At 39.4% G+C, this 22,089-nt stretch overlaps 1 protein-coding gene across 6 annotated transcripts; it reads left to right on the top strand.

Annotated features, from left to right (window-relative positions):
• Window positions 1–1,150: 1,150 nt before the first annotated feature.
• Window positions 1,151–21,434, top strand: LOC120725930 (ceramide transfer protein-like). 6 transcript variants are annotated; one of them, XM_040019033.1, is made up of 19 exons: window positions 1,152–1,492; window positions 1,611–1,822; window positions 1,927–2,061; window positions 4,312–4,428; window positions 11,096–11,203; window positions 11,351–11,489; window positions 11,965–12,048; window positions 12,180–12,337; window positions 14,485–14,577; window positions 14,743–14,829; window positions 14,943–15,035; window positions 15,420–15,497; window positions 16,118–16,213; window positions 16,381–16,513; window positions 16,604–16,674; window positions 16,767–16,895; window positions 17,825–17,954; window positions 19,495–19,632; window positions 19,824–21,199. In XM_040019033.1, the coding sequence occupies exons 2-18, from the start codon at window positions 1,733–1,735 to the stop codon at window positions 19,620–19,622; spliced, it is 1,869 nt and encodes a 622-aa protein (XP_039874967.1). In that variant the 5' UTR covers window positions 1,152–1,492; window positions 1,611–1,732; the 3' UTR covers window positions 19,623–19,632; window positions 19,824–21,199. The 6 variants fall into 6 exon arrangements, with proteins under 6 accessions (XP_039874966.1, XP_039874968.1, XP_039874967.1 ...); XM_040019032.1 differs by having other exon boundaries at window positions 1,151–1,822; window positions 19,810–21,434; XM_040019034.1 differs by having other exon boundaries at window positions 1,151–1,822; window positions 11,968–12,048.
• The last annotated feature ends 655 nt before the right edge of the window (window positions 21,435–22,089 follow it).

Here is a 22,089-nt window from a genome sequence, read left to right as displayed (position 1 = left end):
GTTTATGACTTGGGATTGTGCAGTGTTTCTGCTGATATGAGTTAACCTTAGATTGTTATCGGTCCGTTTAAAGTACACTGGATACTTCTGATTGCCAACAAATATGTTATGAAACCCTTTGGCATATTTCACACGAGGAATTAAAAATGGATCTGCTGGTCAAGTAAATTAAGACATTCATTGATGAAATGTAGTTTCGTTGCAAACAACGAAACAGATCCTCACAACACAAATATCAGGGTAAATATTTATGTGGTGTCACATTTACATAAAACATGAGTGCTATAGCACACACACAAAACATATTCGTGTTAACTATTCCTACCTGTGATCAGAAGTCATGCCAAATTGATTTTTTTTTTTTATTCCAGTTTTACTGGTTTCTTGTGTTAAATGTAAACCGCTTTTTTTGATTGAACTGATTCTTGCTGTGGGTAACAAAAAATCTCCTCCTGTGGCTTGTATGTGAGGTAGAAGAATCATGTTTGTCTACACAAAAAGTTAGGCTATATACAACATTGTTTTATACATACAGTTGTAATCATTGGAGACTATGCAGCAATTATATATATATATATATATGTTATACAAGTAAAGAATAATGCAACCTATTTATTAGAGTTAACCGGACATTTATCCATTATTACAGATTTTTGTTCTATACACCCAACAGTGGACAATATCTACTGTTCTATTTTTTATTATTTCTATTTTTCATATTTTTGATCTGATCTATCGTCCCACTACAGATCATCCTATTGGGCAGAGCCTGGATCATCCCAATAGGATGATCAAAGCCTGGATCAGCTGATTGATTTTGGTGTTAAAAATGCTTAACACGTAACTACTTTTAACTAGAGAAATGTCATTTCCCATTTTGGCAACTTTATTAATAGTTTTTCTTATTTATTCTTTCTTCTTATCTTAGATTATATACTAATTATATCACTAACAAGTTCTAGTGAGATAACTTGAAGCAATCACACACGTTAACAGTAAATCTTATAAACCCGTTTGAAATACTTATAATACCTATTGATTTGTGATACAATGTTTGAAACTTTTGATTTAAAAAAAATATCCAGCTTTTAATTTTATTCAAACACGTATAACTTCCGGTCTGGGGGTGACCGGCGGTCGTACACAGTAAAGCGTGGCTGCGGCTCCTCCCCCCTCGACCCGAAAGTCCTCCGCCGCTGCTAACTGAACTGCGGAACCACAGCAGAGACTCAGTCCGCTGCTCGTCGATTTTCAGATGGAAGTTGATGTGTAGTGGTTTCCCCGAAGGCCTCCATGTCGAGCAGGAGCTTATGGACTGCAGCTAAGATAGCTAACGAGCGCAACCACAAGTTGTTAGTTAATGTAATACTAGCTAGTTGCGTCATTTGATAGCCACCGCTAACTTAGTTAGCTAGTCTCAGTGGTATACGACGTCAGTTTCAAAACAAAGCACGCAAAACGGAGAAAATCAGATCCAGCTGTCACCTCCAGAGTAGGTGGTGGCCAGACAAGCTAACTCGGTTGAAGTCTGTCAGTGACCTAAGGTATATTACGCCACCTAGACGCTGTTTTGTACTCTCCATTAATGGCCAATTAACGTTATTTTGCAGACCTTAAGTTGAAGAACGTTTCTGCAACCGTATTTTAACTCAACGAATCCAGCAACTAGCGTCGAGCTACGTGGTTGCACTGATACGATCAGATTCAACTTTTCTTGTAAACTTGGAGTTAAATGTCCGAGAAGAGTTCATCGTCCAGTTCGGATGAGGATGTGGACCCGGAATCCGGGCAGCCCTTGGAGCTTGGAGGCGTCCTAAGCAAGGTAACTTTAATTTAATCGGTGTGCAAGTGTTGCTGCACTAGATCACCTGCTGAGCGCGTGTTGCAGCTTTGTAACTGTGTACTTCATGTCTTGTGTGTTTACAGTGGACAAATTACATACACGGGTGGCAGGACCGATGGGTTGTGTTGAAAAACAATACTTTGAGTTACTACAAGTCGGAGGATGAACGGGAGTACGGCTGCAGGGGCTCTTTGTGCCTCAGCAAGGCAGTCATCACAGTAAGTATTTAAACTGGCCAACATCACAGCGAGCTTAGCACCTGTTCAGCATTTCAGTAAGTGAGGGCTCATAAGAGGATAGTTGTTTCTCTAGTAGGTCTCCCTGTTTTGATCCCATCTCTTCTTATTCTTAGCACACGCTCTCCATTTTCCTCTAAGAGAGAAAGGTGAACATTAACTTATATTGAGGCTGTGTTGAGATTACAGATAGATATTTGAGCATACCAAGGGAACATTGCTTCAGTGATCATAGCGCTATCAATTGTTCGTGGCCCTTGTTATCTACTATAAATTAGCGTTTGCCCAGGGTTTCAGATGTAAGCTTTGACCACACACTGTAGAGGTTGGACCTACATTCTTCCTATTCTGGCCTCCTGTTAGTCAGATAAACTGAGACCTACCACCCTGGTTAAATATTCACTGCTCTCTCTCTCTCTGATCATACAAGTACAGAAGCCAAACAATTGGTTTTACTGTAATTTGCGCAGCTGTGTTCAATAGGATTACACAATTTTTAAAAGTACAACTTAAGAAGGTCACAGTGAGGTCCTGCTGCTTGTTGGTGTGAACATAATATCAGTTCCTATGCTTGTGCAGACCTGAATGGAGCACGGTTGTTTTGTAATTGCGCTATAGTAGCCAAACCAAGAATGTACACAGTTTTATTACACATGCTCACAAGTAATTGGAGCAACATGACCCAAACTTTTCCCTGCCTCTATTTTTTTTTTTCCACTAAAGCGGGGTCTAAGGACTCAGGAATGCACAAACAAATCTTTGCTTCTTAGCTCCCCTGTAACAGCTACACACTGATACACAACTTGTAAGTAAAGACCGACACCAGAAGCTCCCATTGATTGTACATGCCATTGCATTTCCCCCCCATTTATCAGTTTTAAGAGTTAATCTAGTATAAGTAATACTTAATATTTGTATATCTTGTATTAAATATTATTAAATTAATCTCATGCACACAGATGCGTTGTAAAATGTCACAAGAAGGAAAAGTTAGTATCTGACAATGACTAAGACTTATCAGTGGACTGATAAGACTTTTCGTGAAGAAATGTACACGTTTGAAAAACAAAAAAAAAAGCTAATGCCGTGTAGATACAGCTGTGCTTACGCAAAGGGAAAGAGAACGTTCCAGTCATAGGGAAAGTGTTTTAAACTTCATTGTAAAGGGAAGGTTTATGGTCTGTGCCTGATGCAGCAGTGCAAGATAAACTGGATTTGTCAAAGCTATAATCATGGCTGGATGGGCACAAAGTTGCACACACCTTTTTATAGTGAAAATTTAAAACAGGAGCACTTTTTTCATATCCGACTTTTTCTGGTAAGGGAATACGGTAGCGCTGATTTTGTTAGGAACTTCAGTAAAAAGCATTTAAGGGTCATAAAAATCCACCCCATGCTTGTGCCCATTCTAAATATACAAGCTGTGAAATGCAATACCAGCGTTAAAGCATTACTACAATGTTACATAAAGTTTTGCAGGCTGACAATAGATGTCCAGAGTTGTGTGTTGCTGTTGTCAGTGGCTGCAAATAAGCCAGCACATGAGCAACATTCAGCAAATCTAATTAAACTTTGGCAGCATACGATTTTGTCAGCTGACAGAGCAGCTGTATTCTGAACACTGCTGAATAGGGAAAATGGGGGTGGGGACGGACAGAGATTGAACCCCACTGTGTCTTACTTGTTGCAGATCTCTTCTCAGCTGTAAGCAAATTCCAGTTTCAGAGGAAAGGAGGGAATTCTTTGTTGCACATGTTTTGGTGCCTGAGGCGGTTAGTGGCTGGAGCTGGGTGGGGTGTGTTGTAGAATGTGGAAGTGCAATAGTTGAAAGATTTGGCTGAGAAATAGACGAAAATCTTATGATGACCTTGGGTCAGGCGACAGTGTGCTGGAATAATCTGTTTTATGTAGCGCTGCTCCACTACGGTTGTTAAGGGCTACGACAGCAGGCTCAAGACATCATCTTCTAATTAAAATCCGTCTTTATTCCATGGCATATGCATTTCTGTGGCTGATTAAGTCCATATGTGTCCGGAATGTGTCATTGTTAGTAATCCTTTGCCACAGACAGAGAGGTGCTAAAGCGGGATTTTGCTCTTTCCTTAGAAATGTTATTCATTAAGGGAAAATGTTATTGAAATTTGTATTTTGATATTCAAATTTCTGGTTATTTTATTTTCTGACTCATGCACTCTAATAACTACCCATGCGCTCTGCCTTCTCTCTGCACAGCCTCATGAGTTTGACGAGTGTCGTTTTGATGTCAGCGTGAACGACAGCGTTTGGTACCTCAGAGCCGAAGATCCCGAGCACAGACTCCAGTGGATTGAGTCGATAGAACTACATAAGGTGAGCAGTTTGGTGATTTTTCTCTTTCTTCTGCATATTTTAAAATAAACTTTCTCCTTAGCTTCTTTCGAGATCATTGTTTGCCTGTCATACAGACTTTCTTGGGATTATATTATTTTTGCATGCGAGCTGCATTACCTTGACAAATTAATTTTAGGTAGCATGATTTCAGTTCCTGTTGTCATCAGAGACAGCAGGAGCTTGTTGAGAATCAGAAAAGTGTTCCTTAAGCAGTATTGTGTTAGCTTTTCTTCCTTTTTTTTTGTTGATGTAATCACTTAAAAATAGTTTTGCTGTCTGTGTTGTTGGGTTTTGTTTTGTTTTTTTTCAGCATTGGAGTTGAATTTGAGTTCAAGGCTTGTTTCTTTCTTTTTTCCCTTTTTTTTTTTAGTTTTATCTGCTTCCTTTCTTAGTGAACAGGGTGTGGCAGGGCAAGAATCAGACCCATACACACATACTGAGAGCTCTTTACCCTGGGAATGTGAGGAATCTGAAGAGTGAGGGGTTGATGTGGGGATGTTGTTACATAGTAGGCAGCTGTTTTCTCTGCAAGGACATCTGGTTAATGGTATATCACCTCTGAGCATAAAGTTTGTAAAACAAATTGGATATGGTTCAGGTAGTGTCTGAAAGGTTGTATTTAGGTGTGTGTGTGTGTGTGTGTTGGTATTTTGGACCTTCATTTTATAAGGCTGAGACTGTGTGTAACTTCAGATCACATGACTTCAGACTGTTGATACACACTTGCCCCATGGCCTCTACTTGGAAGCGGATTGTGGGGTTAGTCAGGGAACTTAAGGTTTAACTCTGAGTTTTGGGGCAAAAGTTACAAAGTTACCAGAGGTATTCATTTGATTGTGTGTCTCACTCAGTGCCTCGGCTGATTAAAGCACTTGTTGACCTTAAAAGATTTTTTTCAAGTAAGTCATTTAAGTTAGTGTTTTTTTTTTTTTTTATACTTGTCCTTTACTTACTTCAAGTAAAGTTTAAGCGTAACAGCAGGTTATACATTTTAAATTCGATACATTTCTTTCTAACCCTATTCCTCATTGGTCATCTGGAGAAAACACTGTCTCTTTTATGTAAACACGTTCACAGCTTCCTCCCCCAAAACTGTGTGGTCTGTGTAAGACGATAACCAATGTCATGACACCATACCACGTGGCGTGATAATAGTTGTTAGGCACATGCCTGCAATATCATCTGTAAAGAGAACGGGGTGACAATGGTGGAGCTGCCAGTTCTCATGTTCTCTGGCAAAAGCCATACGAGCAGCATGGTGCACAGGTCCCACTAAAGGACACTGGACCCTCATGCCACCCTCATAGAGTCTGTTTTTGACAGTTTGGTTAGAAACATGTACACGAGTAATCCTCTAGAGGTCATGTTAAGGGCTTGCTCCCTCTGTTTGTCATTGCATAAAGGAGCAGATCCTGCTGCAGAGTTGATGACCTTCTACAGCCCTGTCTAGATCTCTTGTTGTACTATCTTGTCTCCTCCACAGTCTTGAGACACACTATACCTTCTGGGGGTGGTGGTATTTGTGACTGTCACTTCCTTAAGTAGCTGGACTCCCTGTGTAGCCTAAATAGGCTGCAGGTGCCATTTCATACTAGCAGAAGTGACAAGGAAAGAGGCCACCAGCTGGAAATCTATTTTTTGGGGGGGTTTGTTGCCTCTCTGGTGCACCTGTTGATACTTTGACTTGAACAGCATGCTTCCTAACTGGACAGACTGATATTCCTGAAGTTGAATGGAGATTTGTTGTTAACTTACTACCGCCTTTCTTTAAACTGCAGGGCATTACATCGGTGGTTCATTAATTTCATGGTCCATGCCAAAATGATGTATAATTTAAGAGACTTGTTTTTATAGTGGTTCTTATTGTAGCGCAGTGAACACGCACCATTCAAAAAACATTCACTTTTTCATGAATTCTCATAAGCCGTGCTTCTCCACTGAAGAGTGCTGTCGGTTCACTTTGTGAGTCCTGCTGGATGGTTTTTAGTGTGGGTGTGAGTGACCTGAGGTCAGCAGTCCATTAACAAGGGTGTGAGAGTATTTCAAAGTTATGTCTGAACTGTAACCCACAGCAACCTCAGTGAGCTTAATGAAGCACCACCTCAGCATTACTGTAGTGTTTGTACTGCTCCCAATTGTAAAAAGGACTTGCATCATGCAGTGTACACTATGTGTAATATTGTTGTCTGTGTTTCCAGGCTAACTAGCATACACTAACGTTTCTGCTGAAACTCTAAAACATGTGCTATAAATATAAATATTTCATTTGTAGGTTATTTTTCTGTCCTAGTCCTCAACACTTCTTCGCAACAATAGAGCACACACATAACAGCATCTTTCCAGCATCAGTGTGATAGCAGTGCATTTCAGTGTAAATCCTTGAAGGTCACCCTTTTCTACTTTGTGGGGTTTTTGTTTTTTTTTGTGTGTGTGCCACTTTTATAAATTCATACAGGGCAAGTTAATAATCAGTATTTAACAACTCTTAATTTTCTTTAATGTGGGGTGACTAATGATTCCAGCTTTTAAACACCCCAAAAGCAAATGGCTATTATATGTATATCACCGTGGCAAAATTAAGCTGGTCAGAGGTAGTTTTTGTGCAAATCCATTTGTGTTTTTATGTGTGGGTGTGTTTGTGTTGGTGGTGGGAAAAGTCGTGCTAAATGTGGGGACGTTAAGTGCAGCTCTCGATGAATAATACATTTGTTTAATCGCCTGTTCTCACAGCAACAAAAATCAAGAGGGACACATAAAACTCTCCTTTGCACAGAGAAGGCTGATCCATTTAGGAGTATTCAAAGGGGTCATATAAGGGCGGGGGGATACTTACTGTTTTATTTGTGGGTTTGCTGCCACTTCTTTGGGATGGTTTTGAGGACTGTCTGAACTTCACTGGTCCCTTCACATCTCTTTGTAAAGGAGAGATAAAAGGAAAGAAGTAGATAGAAGTAAAGCTCCAGACAAGTATTATCCCCTGCCTCCCACTCTCTGCTGCTCTCTCTCTCTTTGTTATAATATACAGTATGCTTCTTCACTCGCCCACCCATACTTTATTGGTTTATTATTACAAACAGCCCCAGACAGCCTGCGTTTCGCTCTAATGCATACATGCATGCACCCTTCGTTTTCACCCTTCTCTCGCTCTTACTCTTCCATGCAAACACACACAGTCACGGTTGCTTGCTCAGTGATGGATGCCGGACATAAGGACGGACAAGAGGAAAAGGTTTCACATATCAGGGTGTGTGGTGTGTTGATGGATGTGTGCAGCGAGAGTGGAGGGCATGTTGGTGTTTTTGTCTTTGAGCCCATGTGTGTGACTGTAAAGGACTGACTGACAGGGGACTCCGTTTCACTACCAAGGAATTTAGAAGACTCCTTCCTTTGACTGAGACGGTGCAGCTAGTGTCTGCCTCGTCTCTGTTCGCTACGGAGGAAATGACTGCTTTTCTCTGTTCTTCCTTTGCTTCTCTTGTAGCTCTGTTCTTTTACTTGATGAGCTGAGCTAAAGCCTGCATGGCTTCTCTTCTCCTCCTATTTCCTTTTGTTTAATAGTGAGGTGTGTCCGGGGAAACGGGAATACCGGATTAAAGCTTCTGAACTGTCACAACATTGGGAGTGTTGGGGGAAGCGGCTGGCCATGTTGAGGCCAGCAAACCGCCGGGACTGCCGCAGTGTCCTGCTCTGCTTTGGCTGTTGGAATGGCCGGATGGTGGGCTTTTAGCACTTTGGCATGCTGCTTGCTCCCTGTCACCCATCACTAAAATCTTTAATTATGATGCCAGTTTTATGGCAATAAATATGATGTGATCCATCTCTTCCGTCGTCCCCACTGCATAAATTTTATTGTGCTTGCATGTAGTGTTTTAAATTGAGATATAAGAAGAACTAGTTTCTTTAATGAAATTCACTGCATGCCAGCCTTAGTCACTATTAGTAGGAAATTAGACCGGAACTGCATAGCTGAGTGCTGACATTTATTTTTCTAAAGAAGCAATAACCTCAGATGTATCGACAATCTCTGAGGAGTTTACATCACATTTACCCTCATTTCATCAGCATCAACATTATAAAACCTTCAGATCAGGACGCCATTTCATTCGTTGAGAATGAGTGGAGTTAAGTTTGCATGGTTGTCATGCAACATAAAAATGCCAGTCTCTGGTCACAGGTTGGTCTCGTCATTGCTTCATTGCACTTTACTGCTTTTTCTGTTTGTACCAAATTAGCAACACTGTAAAAATAACATCTGTCATCTGCACAAAATGGTAATTATATCTTGTCAATCAAATGTAATAATCTGCATTAGCAACAAATGCAGAAAAGAATAACTATATTTTAGATTGAAGGCTCTAGTGTTTAGAAAGCATTGAGGATGTTGCATTTCACTTAAAACTGGATTTTTAGTTGGGATACTATTATATTAGCAGTTTAAATCAGCTTTTACAGTATTTATTTATTTTTGCATTTATGTATTTGTTTTTTATTTTGTTGTAAGATATCTGTAACACTTTTTGCCAAGACTTTATTAACCCATGTAGCTCTTAAGTGTATTCACTGGCTTTCTTAATAAGAATTAATACATTTTCATGTTTTGTTAAAGTCATTATTACTCTAAGACATCCATCAGCAAATACAGTTGCTATGGCAGTTATCTGGATATTGATATTTGTGGCTCGGCATTGACACGCTGAAGCTTTGCTCTCTGTGGGTAGAGATTTAGAAAATCTTCTCTCTTTTTTTTTTTTTTTTTTTTAAGTTGTTATGTTTACATTTTGCTGGCTATCCAGTGACAGCCAGCCCGAAAGCAGAAGATTGTTTTAAAACAAACAGTTGCTTTGACTTTGGACTCTCAGTGCATTTGTGTGTGTAGTCTGTGTCATTACAGTGTGCAGTTCAATGAATGTTGCTGTGGTTAGTTAAGTGAAGGTGCTTTATTGTCACTGTTTTGAATTCAAATTCGTTCTGTGGTGTTTTTTGTGTGGTGATAATGTGTGTCTTGTATGAAAAATACAAATGTTGTAAAAGGTTAATCACAACACTGTGGTAGAGGGGAGGAGTAAATCTGGTTGTTACTTAAATCTTGTCTTTGTGTAGCTTTTGAAACAGAGAAGCTATATACTGCTTTGAACTAAATACATGCTTTAATATGTCATTTTTATCGTGTTTTGAGATTGCCTGTCCAGCTCGTTCTCGACTAATGTTACATCTCGGAAACAATTCACCACAACTTTACGAAGTGTTTTTGGACATAATTCAAGAATTCATAAGTGAACAGCCTGTTTTTACAGCAGCCATTTTAATCCGAAATGATAGATAAACATACATGAATCACATAAATTAAAGCATTGTACCTAAACAGTACAAACCTTCAGTGGTGTTTTAATCACCTATTTCGTGTGAGAATGGCTGCTGGAAAAAGGTTCGTGACTAAAATTTAGACAAATATCTGCAATAAATTCATGAAGTATTGACATTTGATAACTAAGAGGTAATGTGCAGACAGATACAGATGTAAACTGCAGCTTGACTGCTTGCAGAAGGCATGCAACTGTGAAGCAATAACCGTGATGTTATTATCACAGCAAACTCTTTATTGAGTGATTGAGTTTTCTGTTGCTATGGTTTTAAACACTTAGATCGTTACCTGGTTGTCGCTGTTTAATGTCTGTTTTCTCAGTCTCTCACTGTGGGATATTACAGCAGAGGAATTCACGTGGGCGCTCTGTCAAGATTGTCACCTGATCCCTCTTCAGTTTGCTCTCTGTCGTTAGGAAATTTTTCTGCATGCCAATTAGCCAACGGAAATAGCTTGCAACCATGTCTTAATTTTGAAATCAAGTGGAAAATTGGACATAAAGCCATGACTAAACCTTGGGAAATCACCTGAGAGTCTTAAAACATATTACCACCATGGCAAAATAATGTTTCCGTTTATGCTGTGTAAGGAAACATGCGCATTTAAATGAGAGGCTTTAATAATATGGGTTATGAAGTTGCTGTCTGTATGGACACTTTGACAACTGTGTGTGGCATGTACAGCTTTACAGATTTTTGGCTTGGTATTAACACTTACTAAACTAAAATGTGTATATATTACATATTTATATAAATCTCTTTTTACTTTGCTGACTCAGTAGTGCAGGAATCGTGAAGTCATCAGTTTGCTGTTGCAGAACTGATGTCATCACTGCCACTCCCTAAATCCTGGTCATAAATCAATTTTGTCATTTCAAATGAAACGATACACTGCATGTTAGCACACACATCACAATAGTCACAAGAAACCCTTGTGAAGTTACTAAAGTAGCTTGACAGTTATTTCCACGGTTACTCAGCCACCACGTATTGGGCCTAAAGGCTGGGTTTCTGCATGTCTCTTCGTCAGCCTCGGCCAGTCTCTGCAGACTGTGAGGGAATGTTTCTGTGTAGGTGTGGGTCCTGCTCGGGTCCAGCTCAGCATTAGTCAGGAACTGAGCTCCCTATGTCTAACTTTGATGATCACCAGGTTTTCTTATTATATTGCAGTTTGTTTAATGTTTAATGTGCCTTTTTACTGATCTTTTGTTCCTTCCTCTTTGTCTCTTCACCTTTTTGTTTCGTGTCTCTCTTGCTGTCCTCCCACATTCCCACGCACCTGCAGGCTGAGTCTGGTTACGGTTCAGAGACGAGTCTGAGGCGTCATGGTTCCATGTTGTCTCTCACCTCAGCAGCTAGTGCCTTGTCTTCCACATCTACATCCTCCTTCAAGGTAAATCATCGTCATCAGTGACTGAGTTGAAAGATCTGGTTAAGCGAGACATCTCTTTTTTTTCTTTTTTTTCAGTCTTTTATATTATTTTTTTCCTGTTTGCATCTCTTCGTCTTCTCTTCCCCCCCCCCCCCCCCCCCCGCTCAGAAGGGGCACAGGTTGCGTGAGAAACTTGCGGAAATGGAAACTTTCCGAGACATCCTGTGCAGACAAGTGGACACCCTGCAGAAGTACTTTGATTCCTGTGCCGATGCCGTTTCCAAAGATGAATTTCAGAGGGACAGAGGTATACTGGTTGTTGACCTTGCATAGCATCAGATTTACTTCAAAAATAGATGTACATTTGTTTTGAGTTGCCTCTGTTTGTAAAACAGTGATCTCTGGAGCAGTGTGGGGGAGTTGGCTTTGTTGTTTACTGGCAAAACAAAGCAGAACATTAACAGAGATCTTTTTTTTTTTTTTTTTTATCTGTTTCATGCAGTATGAGAGTAGGTAATGCTCATTGAGAAAGGATTCAGAAATCAATAACTTAACAAGACATGTGGGTTTAAATTTGCTGTCATGTTTATTGAATTTGTATTACAATGCAGACACAACCCTAATTGTTTATTTGCACGAAGATATTTAATGTGTTACCTGCAATTATGTGGACGTGGATTATTCAGTGGCATGAAATAGGTTTTAAAATATTATAAGTTATACACTAATAACTATGCAGGGCAGGGAGATGAAGCTATGACTGCTTGTTGTTTTCTAACTAGTAGAGGATGATGACGATGACTTTCCCACTTCTGCGAGACCTGACAGCGAATATAATCACAACAATAATGGCAGCAAAGAGAAATGTGAGTCTATCTGTAAATACTCTTTGACTCTCCATTGCATTACTTGATTGCTTGATTATAACAAATTCAGTGTAAGTGTGAACACCATTGTTTATTTTTGTTCTTGCTTTCTCTCTTCCTCTCTCTGCCAGTGTTTTCTCCTGCCAGTCCTAAAGGTATTAATGGGATAGACTTTAAGGGTGAAGCCATCACTTTCAAAGCCACCACAGCAGGCATCCTCTCCACTTTGTCCCACTGCATCGAGCTGATGGTGAAACGAGAAGACAGCTGGCAGAAAAGACTGGACAAGGTACGGCTTTGGACAAAGAGTAAAGTTTCCCCAATGGGCGTGTCTGCAGCCACCGCTGTGGGTACTGCTGCTGACTGAGGAGCTGAGTGTTGCTTCCATTTCCCTTAAAGAGCTCGATGTTATCATTTGGGCTCTGTCTCTGAGGTTGTGATGCAACACTCGGTTGTCTAGACTTGATACTTACAGTATTGCAACATTTATAATTAAAAAGGTGCAGTTTTTGTTTTGGAAAGGTTACAAGGTGATTCTGTATTAAATATATAGCTTTGACTAAATAGTGTAGACTTGACTCTTTTGGAGTTATTAGTTTAGATGTGCTTTTCTTCAATCTTTCAGTCTTTATTTTTCTTCAGTCTGTGTGCGTCTTCTATTAAGTGACTCATTATTCTGGGATTCTGCTCTTGCACTTTATATTCTATGGGAAATATTAAGGTCTCTTAATGAAATAAACTGCTTGCAAGATGCTTTGCAGTTCAATTCTTCATCCAAGCACCTGCTGTAAATGCAAAGCAAATCTCATTCATTCCGAAAGGAGACTGGAGACTATGCTCAGGCAGCAAGAACAATCATTTCAGCCGTCCTTATAATCCAACTATCCACTGAAAGGTTTAATGTAAACTTGCTACCAAGCATCATTGGCAAATATGGGTTGGTAAATGCATGGATAAGTCAGACTTCCTATAACGCACTCGTATTCATTAATATTCAGTGAGTGGCCTGTGTCTTTAAAGGAATGCTCTTCAGAGCTCATCATATAATCCGACCTCGTCAAACCAGTTTTTTTTCCCTGTGTAAGGTAGGTGTGCTCCTGCCCAGCCCTCAAAGCTGGGAAGCCTTTTACAGTTAGAATACCTGAGTGACACTACCTCAAAGTTATCAGTGTTTTGATGTATATTAGCATACACTCAGAGGAACAGGACACACCTCACCTCACACTTGAAGTTTACATTAGAAGATGAGTACTCGGACTTCAAGGCAAAGTTTGCCAAAGCGAACGTTACAAAGAAGGACGACAGAGCTGCTCAAACACCAGACACAAAAATGGATACCTCTGCAGACCCACGGCCATTTCTTTACAGTAGGTCTCTGTATGTCAGGGTCCTGGTTGTACACAACTTACTGCAGTATCACATTCTGGTTATTTTGTGTTTTCTGGAATATATCTACGCCTCTCTTTGCACTTTGTTCAGTTTCTTTGTGTCTTATTTTTCTGCATTTAATAGTATCTCTTTAGAGCTTAATTGTTTTGTATTATAGATGAGCCTGTTTGATTCAGCTTACCTGTTGTTGTTTTTTTGTAATTGCTGTACGTCAAAACTTTGTCTTAATTATCTTTTTTCCAGCAGTTAAAGTTGTTAGACTGTATTTTTGTTCATTTTCTTTTGCAGACAGGCGATTTACTGCATTCCTGTTATTTTAAGTGATAGATTTTATTATAACAGTGACACTGGAATATAGTCCAACTTCTTTAGTTCTCTATTCAAGCAATCATTGAGATTATTTGTGTGAAATGACAGTTTTTGTCCCTGGCAAATAACATTATAGACACACAATTAAAATATTTAAAACTTGTTTAACAGATGGCTGAATAATGGGGTAGTTTACTTCACTTTTATGATTTTTTTTTTTTCTTTTTCTTTTTTTTTTTAAATCACCTGTCATGTTGTTAATTTAAGCATAGTGTTTGGTGTGACAGGAAATGTTTCCACACAAACTCCTGACAATGTTATGAGAATGAGGCTGGGACATTGTCTGAAGTAAGACATAACACACAACAGGAAACAGTGTATTTCTGTCCCCACACTATTGAAAAAAACCTCTGTTTGGTTTTGGGGAGGAAGTTGCCTGTATAAAAACGACACAGGAGACCTTTCTCTTGCGGTGAATTAAACAGGCAATTCATGTGCTTGGCTGGAAATCACACTTTTTTTTTTCTTTTTTCTTAGCAGGTTAAAAACTGTTTAAAGTAGAATCGGACTGCAGTTGTGTTGTCACATGCCCTTCTGCTGGATGACGTCAAGAAAAGGCTAGGGCTACAGTGCTGGTTCAATGGGTTTCTGTGTTTACACGCTCTACGTTTTTATTCAAAGTTTCAATACAGCTGAACTAACCATAACAGCATCCTGTGTGTGTGTGTGTTTGTGCAGGAGCTGGAAAAGAGGAGGAAAGTAGAAGATGCCTACAAGTCTGCTGTGAATGAACTAAAGAAAAAGTCACACTATGGAGGCCCAGACTACGAGGTACAATGAAATCAGATAAGCTGAACGGATTAGATAAAAACTAGATGACGACAGTAGGAAGATTTCCTGATGTTGCACATCCCTGTTGTTTTTAATCTTGGGTGAGGCTTTTCTCACAGGAATCATAAATTCTGACATTGTGTTCTTGTTATTGTTTGTTCACAGGAGGGGCCCAACAGTCTGATCAATGAAGAGGAGTTCTTTGATGCAGTGGAAGCTGCACTGGACAGACAAGACAAGATAGAGGAGCAGGTGTGATGAAGACCTAAATGTGCCTCGCAAAGTCAGGACATGTTTTAAAAACATGAATCTCCAATAAATTAATCTATAAACAAGTGTCTATTTCTGTTTACTGTTTCCCTCAGTGCCAGTCAGAGAAGGTCAGAAAACCTCGACTAACTCTGGCTTCCCCTAGTGATGCCTACTCCACCATCGGTACACACAGATTTGCCAACAAGGTGCGCAGCATATTTTTATTGTCACTATACCTTTCACCCTATTCCTATCCCACTGTGTTGTAATTTAAGGCTACAAGTTGCTGCTCTTTTCTTTGCCTAATCATTCCTGTAAAAATCAAAGGCAGCTTACAGCCGGTGTGAGCTGCCTACTTGGTGCTGACTCCTGAAAAATTACTCATGATGTGGCCATGTGTCTTTAACGTCTTAACTGTTTGGCAATCATTTTGTGCCCACTGCAGTGTTTTTCAAGAGCTAACATGATGGCTTCATATGAAATCCTACTTTAGCAGGTTGTGGTTGTTCTCCTCTGCTCTGCTGCCGTGGTGTCTTTTTCAGTTTTTGTTGTTTATTCCTTTCTTTTTCAACCCTCTCTCCGCTGTACAGCCCTATAGCCACTCTTCTTCCTTGTCCTCGATCGAGCTAATCAGTGCTTCAGATGACATTCACAGATTCAGCCCTCAGGTACTGTGCTTGGTCAGCTAAGAGCAGCCTGCTGCTTTCCATGACAATCAGAGAGAGCATGAGCAAACGGCATGTCTACTAACCACTCGCTCCAGGTTTTCACTAATATTTTGAGGATTATATTATACTAGTGTTTATACATTGTGCTCTACATTGACCCATGAGGGGGGGGAAAAAACCTACCTAGTCAGAGTTGAAATTTCCCGAGAGAGCAGGTTGAGTTGTCCTTACCACAAAGTAGGTCTTCTGTGCATGTTAGGAATTTGGTTCATTTCCTCCTCCTTTCTTCACTGCACGCTTCTCCTTCCACAGCATGAACAGGCATGAATCCAGGCTAGCTTTGCACTATATTTTTAACTCATTGTTGAGATGTTAAATAACACCCCAAGCAGTATCAAGTGCCTAATATTTATTTGGCTACTGCTTTGTGGATAATGTATTTGCTTAAGACATTCCTGTGATTCTGACACACCAGTAGTTTTCCTCATGCCTCCTATGTTGTTAAACAATAGCAGCATAGGTGGAAGGTGTGTTGATCAGGTTCCTCTCTAACTGTGCCTTGTTGGTAAAAACAGGAGAAGACTGCCTAACATATCATTAAATCAATATCTGACTCTTAGGTGGAGGAAACTGTGCAGAATCACATGGCTTACTCCATCCAGGAGGTGGGGGGCGATGCCAACTGGCAACTGGTGGTAGAAGAAGGAGAGATGAAGGTGAGGAGAGAGAATGCTGTGAATATTTAAATCTCATTGATGTTTTAAAAGTTATTATGGTGATTTAAAACTTTTAAAAAGGCTGAAAAAAAAATCATCTTAGTTTTTAGTAACAGGTGAAGTTGTTAGTGTGTTTATAATATTCTGTCTGTGGTGCTGTGTAACAGGTATACAGGAGGGAAGTGGAGGAGAACGGCATCGTCCTGGATCCCCTCAAAGCGACACATGCTGTGAAGGGGGTAACTGGACATGAGGTCTGCCACTACTTCTGGGACACTGCAGTCCGATTGGACTGGGAGAGTAAGATCTGTGTTTTAGTCCAACATATTATTACTATTTGACTCTCCTTGTGTTATTGCCATGACCTGATGTGAACTCTCCCTCCCACAGCCACCATTGAAAATTTCCACGTTGTGGAAAAGCTCTCTGATAATGCCATCATTGTGTACCAGACGCACAAGGTATACTGAGTGCATGGTGCCTTTTCATCAGTAGCCTTAAACGACCTGTTTTTGATTGATTTGCCTGCTGAATTTTGTCTTTCATGTTTTAGAGAGTGTGGCCTGCCTCTCAGAGAGATGTGCTGTATCTGTCAGCCATCAGGATGATTCCACCAAGAAATGAAAACGACCCCGACACATGGCTGGTCTGCAACTTCTCTGTGGACCACGATGACGCCTCTGTAAGATTAACCCTCTGAGGCTTACATTGTGTTGTTTTCCATCATGTGTTCATATAACCGCCCAACTCTCTGATACCATTCAGCGACTGAGTGGTGTTAAACATGCTGTTGTGCCTACACTCTGGCACAGTGAGTGATTACATATCAGGCTCATTGAAATCTTGGTATGCTTCTGAATGATGAAACAGTCCAAATATAACACCAAGTTAGCAGTGCCAAGAGAAGTGAGGACGTTGTGAGACAGTCTCACAGTTACTGCCTCAATTCTGCTGCTATAAACACACAGTAAGTTTCCAGGATAAATTTCCATCTCGGGGAGCCATTTGCTGTCATAAACACGCTCTTTCCTGGCAAATGTTGAGATGCTTAATCTGTCTGTGCCTGCCTGCAAAACACTGGAGTACAGTATCTACAGCATTATATACTGTGGTTAGTTTTCAATGATAAGAAACTTCCACCTACAAACAGAAATCAAATTGGGATAATAGATTTTCACTGTTAGATTCTGAAATCAACACTTTGTATCCCCCTATCAAATCAGCCTTAATGAGTCTCTTCTGCATATATTATGTTAGTATGCACACTAATGTAAATAGCAAGTAGATTGTTGTCAGAGAGTAATTAGGTCTGGATTTGAGGTTTAATGCGTTAACTGTGTTTTTGTCAGACAAAGACTGTTTTGAGCATGTTTGTATTTGTTTACATCAAAGTACTGTGTTTAGTTCATTAAAGCTTTTTACAAACATCATGATTTTTTTTTTTTTTTTTTTAAACAAGACTTTTTTTGGGGGCGAAACAGAAGAACAGCATTAATCTTACTCACCCTGTCAGTTCATCTACAGTAAGGGTTGTGTTAGCTTGGGGGGTTGTTTGTATTTTGTTTTTGATTATTATTATTGTTGTATTTATTTGTCTATTTTAACTTTCAGCCCACAAACCGGTGTGTTCGTGCCAAAATCAATGTTGCCATGATCTGCCAAACGCTGGTCAGCCCACCAGAGGGTGACAAAGAAATAAGCAGAGACAACATCATGTGTAAGATCAACTATATTGCCAATGGTAAGTACCTCTGAAGATCATCTAGTTTTGATCTTAGCATATGTGCCTGAGGCAAGATCAACGGCCAGCAAAACAAAACCTGTGTAGCAACAACAATCCTGCTATAATGCAACCTACTGTAAATGCCAGAGGCTCCAACCAAACCTCAAATCAGTTTTTCAGTTTTACTCAGTCTGCAGAATGTCCCTACACATACAGTGGTGGGAAATAGTTATTGTATTATTATATTATTATCATTGTAAATGTGCGTTCTAGAGCAGGGGGGTTTCTAGTGCTGTGAGATTTCAGTCCATTGCAGTGTAGTGTGTCGCTGATGGTGACTGTGGTCCCAGCTGCCTTCAGATCACTAATAAGCTCCTTCAGTTTAGTTTTGGGCTGATCCATCTCCTTTTGCGTGATCATCTTCACATCATGAGGCATAATCTTGGAGCTCCAACCTGAGGATGACTGTTGGTGCGATTATTTAGAAATTGAGAAATGTCTAACCATCAGTCACTGAGCTTCTTGCTGATGGTCTTGTAGACAATTCCAGCCTGTCTGCAGGTCTAAGATCTGGGCCTTGATACCCTCTGGCAGCTCTTTGGTCTCACCCACGGTAATGGAGAGGTTGGAATGGATTTTGTGGACAGGTGTGCTTTATACACCGAACAAGCTGCTTTCTGTAAATGACTGACTGATTGTTATCAGTGTGGGAGACATAAATCTGTCTGGATTGTAGAGCATCAAATACTTAGGAGTCAATGACGTGCAAAATGATCTATAACATTTATGTAACATGTTTTTTTTAGATTTTTTTTGCTTGATATTTTGTCTCTCTCCTTCAAAATGAAACTACCATAAAAGTTAGAAATTGTTTGTTTCTTTGTAAGTAATCAAACTCAAGTTCATTATTGCCCCACTTTATATGAAAAAACACTAGGCAATAAATGAGAAAAGCAGACATCGAATGTTTCAGCTGGCACATATACATATATCAGCTGGGTTGATCCTCGGATTCAGTTTAAATGGTTCAGACAAAGAAATTATTGTTGATTTACATATAGAGACAACAAAAGGCCTTAAAAGAAAAATTATGTATCGAGTAGTTTCAGTGTATCTGGATCCAATGTGACAATCTTTAGCTTGGTAACATCTTGTGTCACAAGTTAAAAATGAATATACACCTTTATCCTCATTTGAAACAAGCTGATATCAGCATTTTTAAACTTAGAACAGCTGCTCTGACACATGGATCACACAGTCTGGGTTTCTTTGAAATTTCAGTCCAGGCTGCATCTTCTCTAAGAGGCTGTTACATAAAGGAGCGCTGCAGGGTGAATCTTGAGCCAGTTTATTGCCGGGGATGCTGAGCAGTTCAAAGGATGTTCATTTAATAAATCTTACATTTCCTTCTCCCACTAGAGGGCACCTCTAAACAGTTACAGCTCTCTGTGCACTGAATCACTGAGTTATTGTTAATTGTTTTATCATAAGTCAGCAGGAACACATTGGTTTTTGTTTTCATCTTTGTCTTTGTTCCCTCACTCCTGTGTGGCTGCAGTAAACCCCGGAGGCTGGGCTCCAGCATCAGTACTCAGAGCCGTGGCCAAGAGAGAATATCCCAAGTTCCTCAAACGCTTCACCTCCTACGTCCAGGAGAAAACTGCTGGGAAGCCTATCCTTTTCTAAATTTAAACAGGTAACCACAGAAACACTGTTATTAGCAGCGGGATCTTCTATACTTAGTTGTATTTGTATTCTTTTGTTTTGTATCCTGACTTTATTACACTATTTGAGATATCTCCTGGTTGATGTCGTATCTGTTATTTTGAATCAGCCAGCAGATCCATACACTTACTTCAATTTATTCTTTGTATTCTTTTAATCCAGCTTTCAGAGGTGCCAAGTTCACCTGCTGGGGAGACTGCGTTGTTGAAGTGACTGTTGAAGATCACATGACCATTCACGTGTCACCGCACCATCAGGACGTGCTGCTTGAAGATGAGACTGCTTTTGGCGCTAATGGATCAGTAGTTATCATCTTAGATTGTAACCTGTTGGTCATGGGTTCGTTTGTACGTAAGCTGAAACATTTCCTAAACAGTCTTCAAATTGTTACTGATAATTTGCTTTTTGTTTTTTATTTGTTTTTTTGTTAGGGTTCTTTTTTTTTTTGTAAATTGTTTTGTACATTTACTATGATTAAACTTTTCTTGAACTTTTGGGGGGTTTGCTCTAATCACTAGTATTACAGCTACTTGTTTTGCTGCTGCTAAAGTAACTACCATGAAAGAGGAAAGAGAACAGATACTTACAGTGAAAGCACAGATGAGGTGTGGTACACTATTTCCTCTTTCTTGCCTTTTGCTGATCCTCTTGTGACGACTCTTTGTAGTTTGATGGGGGATCAGAGCCTAAAGCTTTGAAGTCTTTACATTTTTAGATTGTTATAAAGTAGCTTTCAGAGAACACCGTGGACACAATGTATTGTACAGATAAAAGAGTAAGATTTCAAATAGATTATCAATTGTGAGAAATGTGAATTGACTCTTAAATGCTTGAATTTGAAGACAGAAATGGGCAGATTAGATACAACAAGAGTGATGAGGAGCACTTACGAAGTCTAATTGACTTGTGTTGGACAATATTTTCAACTATCCAGATGATGTCGTTAGTTAGATGCTAAGTTGCGGTATTTGCATGTATTTGTCAGTCAGCATGCTGTTGCTGACAGATATTTGCAAAGGACCGGCCCTAGTGTCTGGTTTGAAGATTCCTCTCTTTCTTTGAGAGCTGAATGAATACATTTTGTACCCTCTAGGTTTTCTCATCTCTATTTTCAGACCCTGGTGAGGCAGGGAAAAGAAAATCTTTCTGTTCACTCAAGAGTGTCAGATTTATAAATTACTCCTGCTGCTTTTAAGCGGAATTGTTGTTAAATGTTAAATAGGATTATCATTTTATAATGTGTTCCTTATGTTCTCAGTCAGATGCTGATTTTACATTTCAGATGCCACACTACCGTGCAGTGGTTTCCTGCACTTTGACTGATAAACTACCCCCAGTATGCCTTAGACGCCAGGAGTTCTGGCTTTCTCTACTGTTCAGTCACCAGACGTGCATTTATCAACACTGAAATCAAACTGGGTGGGGTTGGGAGGGGGAGGGTCAGCATTTCACATCATCTTACCTCAAGGTTTCAATTTCGACTGTGTTCAATGCCATCAATAGTTGGGAGTTTAGCAGTCAGTAGATTTGCATGGTTTGAAAAAAGAGATTTGAGGTTAGGAGGGATCTGGATAATTGTTTTGCCGATAATGATAAGAGCTAAATCTGAGCGGTGTCAGCTGAAGAATGCATTTAGTCTTTTTAATTTTGATATTTTTGTCAGTAATCTACACACTTTGTATATTTCTAAGTTGTACATCAGAAGTGTTATTTGCACTAAATGTATTGCAATTTGACAATGTTCTGTAAATTAAAATTAATATACAAAAAACTGTAAGTGTTTTTGGTGTTTAAGGTTTTGTTTTTTTTTAAGTTATTACAAACACAGACCTGGAGTCAGAAAAAATGCACTTTATTGTGTCACGAAAGATCTTGAACTTGATTAAAAGCATTGCCATCAGTGTAGGTGTGCCACAGGGATCCATTCTTGGACCTATTTTATTAACACTTTAAGTGTGTGTCTGTGTATAATCTATATCTCTGTGTATATAATATTTTTGTGTTTTTACTGTCAGCTGCATTGTATCACATCTGTGTAATTTATGTAGAGCGTTTACATTTTCACACCACCTTCCAATGTCAGGTTTACCAAAGTAGTCCTAAATTAAGTTTTGCTTGTTACAAATTTTTTTGTTTCTACAATGGTTATTCCACCAGAATATGCTTGAATATTGTTACTGCATTCCTGAACAACACTAATTTTAGTGGTTGTATGTGATACTTGATTAATTTCTGACTTCTCAGAGACGTCCAGTGGCTTCAAATGTGGGTAAAAAGCTTGAATTAAGTTCAGTTAATGTAGTCATTTTTATTTTAATCAGGTTTTTTTTTTTTTTTTTTTTTTTTTTTGACAGATTTCGAAAATATTCTTCTTTTTTTTTTTTTTTTTTTTTTTTTTTCTTCTTTTTTATAAAAGGTAGTTATTTTT

This window comes from Simochromis diagramma, unplaced genomic scaffold (assembly GCF_900408965.1).
Source record: "Simochromis diagramma unplaced genomic scaffold, fSimDia1.1 OVJJ01000822.1, whole genome shotgun sequence".
In the NCBI taxonomy this organism is placed as follows: Eukaryota; Metazoa; Chordata; class Actinopteri; order Cichliformes; family Cichlidae; genus Simochromis; species Simochromis diagramma.
Note: the sequence above shows the minus strand (reverse complement) of the source record. Positions and strands in the feature narration are given on the sequence as shown.

Coding starts and splice junctions, on each gene's coding strand:
- LOC120725930 (XM_040019032.1), top strand. CDS start 1,733: ATGTCCGAGAAGAGTTCATCGTCCAGTTCGGATGAGGATGTGGACCCG. Junction 2,062..4,311: donor TCAGCAAGGCAGTCATCACA/GTAAGTATTTAA, acceptor CTCTCTGCACAG/CCTCATGAGTTTGACGAGTG. Junction 16,514..16,603: donor AGTCCGATTGGACTGGGAGA/GTAAGATCTGTG, acceptor TCCCTCCCACAG/CCACCATTGAAAATTTCCAC.